General features: G+C 31.7%; 1 protein-coding gene across 1 annotated transcript in view; it reads left to right on the forward strand.

Moving 5' to 3' along the window:
* Positions 1-3996, forward strand: part of LOC107671084 (transcription factor GATA-4-like) — a 14691-nt gene that overhangs the window by 4758 nt on the left and 5937 nt on the right. Inside the window, exons 2-5 of the mRNA XM_016463930.1 lie at positions 1632-1798; positions 3082-3207; positions 3378-3459; positions 3566-3693. Coding sequence (XP_016319416.1) covers positions 1632-1798; positions 3082-3207; positions 3378-3459; positions 3566-3693 — 503 coding nt within the window. The remainder of the gene's footprint in view (positions 1-1631; positions 1799-3081; positions 3208-3377; positions 3460-3565; positions 3694-3996) is intronic.

The following is a 3996-nucleotide window of genomic DNA, read 5'->3' on the forward strand; positions in this document are numbered from 1 at the left end:
ACTTTTATTTTTGAAAATATATATATATATATATATATATATATATATATATATATATATTATTTCCCCTGTTTTATTATTAAGTCTTTAATGGTGTTTAATCTAGTTTTTTTATTATTTTTTAGCAATGAAAAAAGGTAAAACTTGTTCTCAAAGCATTTGCAACTTTCTGAAAAACAGAACACTGCAATAAAAAAATTGTGCAAAATAAAAATAAACACTGCAATATTAAAAAAGTACAAAATAAATCATAAAAATGAACACTGCATGCACTAATAGAAAATGCAAAATAAATAATAAAAATAAACGCTGCAATAATAATAAAAAAATACTGCTAAAAACACACTGAAATAACAAATGACGTATTAAATAACTTTTTCTAAACACTGAAACGATTGCAATAATAATACAAAAAAAATAGTGCACAATAAAAATGAAACTTTGTTAGCTGTGTCTCAGCTCTTTTAATATCTCATAATCCTCTGATCGATCTGTAATGAGTCTTTCTGATGCGTGCTGTGATTTATGATGCTGAAGGCATGTGACAGAACGCTTACAGCTTGTTAAAGGTGTTTGGAAGCCTGAGGAATGGTTCAGTGAGAGAGATGAATGATTATGCGTCTGCCTCATTTGTCCACACTGGTCCGTGGTTCAGTGTTGTAGTTAAGGGCCCCTCAGGGGCCGTCTGTCATGTGTTTCCATTGATAAAGACGAGCAGAGACACCGCAGAGCTCCACACACTGCATGAGCAACAGCGCCTCCTGCTGATCAGGAAAGTCAGCTGCTTTGATTCACAATGCAAACGCTACACTTCACATTTTGCTGTCACAAATGTATGACTCTTTTTTATTTTGCACTATATTATTGCAGTGTTTATTTTTACTTTCCACTTTATTATTTCTGCATTGATTATTTTTATTTTGCACTTTTTGCTATTGCAGTGTTTGTTTTAATTTTTGACTTTGCACTGTTTCTTTATTATTGCAGTCTTTTTTTCAGTGTTTGCAGAAAGTTTGTTTTTTATTTTGCATTATTGTTTTACTACCGCAGTGTATATTTTTAGTTTTTATTTTGCATTTTAATATTATTGCATTGATTAAATCTATTTTAATTTTTATTGTTTTATTATTTCAGTGTTTATTTTTCTTTTTAATCACATTTTTTCCTTGTGTGTGGAAATTATATTTTTTGTTTTGCATTATTTTGTTATTGTTGCATTGATTTTATTTATCTATTCATATTTTCACTGTTTTATTATTGCAGTTTTTCATAGTTTTTTTCTGAGTGTTTGCGGAAAGTTTTTAAAGTATTATTTTTTGCAGTGTTTATTTTTCATTTTATTTTACACTATTTTTATTATTGCAGTGATGTTTATTTCTATTTTGCACTTTTTATTACTACAGTCTTCAGTGTTTGCAGAAGGTTTATTTTGTTTAATTCTTTTTATTTTGCACTTTTTTGATTATTGCAGTTTTTTAGTGTCTGCAGCAAGTGCTTTGGCAACACAAGTTTTTCATTAGATAACTGTATTAAAGCTCCAGAACCTAGATGCTTTTCTTCAAAAGCACAGATAAAATGGTCTTTGTGAAGTGTTTAGTGAATATGAACATGAGTGTGTTTGTTCTGCTCAGAGCTGCTGGATGATTTCTCTGAGGGTCGTGAGTGTGTGAACTGCGGGGCGATGTCCACTCCTCTGTGGCGGCGGGACGGGACGGGTCATTACCTGTGTAACGCCTGCGGTCTCTATCACAAGATGAACGGGATCAACCGGCCGCTCATCAAACCGCAGAGACGACTGGTGCGTTTCACTCACATTCACAACATCATTCTACCTCCGGTCAAAACACTCTGAGACCTGGGAAACTGATACTTTTCTATTTCAACCTTAACATCTACGTATGTCAAATAAATAAGTATAGTACACATAATAAGTAATAGTAAGTATAATACAGTACAGTTCATTAAACACACGTTTTTCATGTTGTTGACCATAATTAATAAGTGGTATAAAATGAAATCATTTGGAGCATGTGAGGACTTTGCTTCAACATTATTTATTGTCTATTTTGAATTTTGTTATATTGAATTTTTTTTTATTATTGCAGGGTTATTTTTTGCATTATTTTTCATTATTACTTTTGTTATTTTTATTATTGCTTTTTTGCATGACTTTTTATTATTGCAGTGTTTATTTTGTTATTTTGCAGTGTTTTTAATTTTTATTTTGCATTACTTTTTAATTATTGCAGCATTTTTTGCACTATTTTTTATTATTGCAGGGTTTTCAGTTTTTGCAGCATATATATTTTTGATTTTGCATTACTTTTTATTATTGTAAAGTTATATGTTTTGTGCAATTTTTATATTTTTTTATTATTGCAGTGTTTTTTTTATTTTGCACTATTTTTATCATTGCAAACTTTAGTTTTTATTTTCAGTGTTTGCAGCAAATTTTATTTAGCAATCTTTTTTTATTATTTCAGTGTTTGCAACAAGTAGATTTTTTTATTTTGCGTTACATTTTATTAGTGCAGTCTTTATTTTTAATTTTTTATTATTATTGCAGTGTTCATTTTTAATTTTGCATTATCTTTTATTGTTTGCAGCAAGTTTATTTTTATTTTGCATTACATTTTATTAGTGCAATCTCTTTACATTTTTTTATATTGCAGTGTTTATTTTTTGTTTTGCACTTTTTAATTATTGCAATGTTTTTAATGTTTCCAGCAAGTAATTTTTTATTTTTTTTGCATTACTTTGTATTATTGCAGTGTTTTTTTTATTTTGCACTATTTTTATCATTGCAAAGTTTAGTTTTTATTTTCAATGTTTGCAGCAAATGTTTTATTTTGCAATGTTTTATTGTTTCAGTGTTTGCAACAAGTTTCTTTTTTATTTCTTTTTTTATTATTTTTTGTTTTGCACTTTTTAATTACTGCAATGTTTTCATTGTTTTCAGCGAGTTCTTTTTTTTTATATATTTTTTTTGCATTACTTCGTATTATTGCAGTGTTCTGAAGGTTTTAATTCAGATTTGAAGACTATGACTGAGCCGCTGGTTTCTGTCTGTCTCCTGCTCAGTCTGCGTCCAGACGGGTTGGTTTGTCCTGCACTAACTGTCAGACGACCACAACCACTCTCTGGAGACGTAACGCAGAAGCAGAGCCGGTCTGCAACGCCTGCGGACTCTACATGAAACTTCACGGGGTGAGACAGACTTAAGAAGATACGTGAATATACTCGGTTTGCTCTGTTATTAGTTGACTTCACCCTTTGGCAATGCAAATGTTCAGTTGTTGTGCCAAAAACTCAGTAGTAACACTGTGTAACCAGCAGACGGAGTCAGAGAATCTCAGAGTTTCTGCTCTTGTGCTCAGGTTCCTCGTCCTCTCGCCATGAAGAAAGAGGGAATTCAGACCCGCAAACGCAAAGCAAAAAACATCAGCAAGTCCAAACCTGGTGAGTGCAGAGAGCTCAGCAGAAAACTCTTGTCATTAGGGTCTCAAGTCAGAATCATGAGCGTGGAATCAGTGATTGTGACCTTTGACCTGTGTGTGATTTGAAGGGTCATCTGAGGGTCAGACGGTGTCCAGTGCTATGAACTCCAGTCCCACAGAAGAACCGTGGCCCATAAAGACGGAGCCGGACACGGCGTCACTCTACACACACCACAACACATCGATGAACACACCGGTCAGAGAACAAAACACACACACACTGTGACCGCACTGCTGCTTTATTAGCATTGTGTAATGAGTGTCATTTATATTGTATTATGAATATTCATTTTTAAGTATTATAATTATTATAATTACTATTATTGCTTATTTTATTTAAACAAAATTAATATTATATATTATTTGTATTTATAAATACTATAGCTAAATATTATAAATGACCGTTTAAATTTTAATTATATTAAATAGTGTGTGTGTGTGTGTGAGAGAGTGTGTGTGAGAGAGTGTGTGTGAGAGTGTGTGTGTGAGAGAGAGTGTG

The sequence above is a fragment of the Sinocyclocheilus anshuiensis genome, unplaced genomic scaffold, assembly GCF_001515605.1.
Source record: "Sinocyclocheilus anshuiensis isolate Anshui unplaced genomic scaffold, SAMN03320099.WGS_v1.1 scaffold2876, whole genome shotgun sequence".
In the NCBI taxonomy this organism is placed as follows: domain Eukaryota; kingdom Metazoa; phylum Chordata; class Actinopteri; order Cypriniformes; family Cyprinidae; genus Sinocyclocheilus; species Sinocyclocheilus anshuiensis.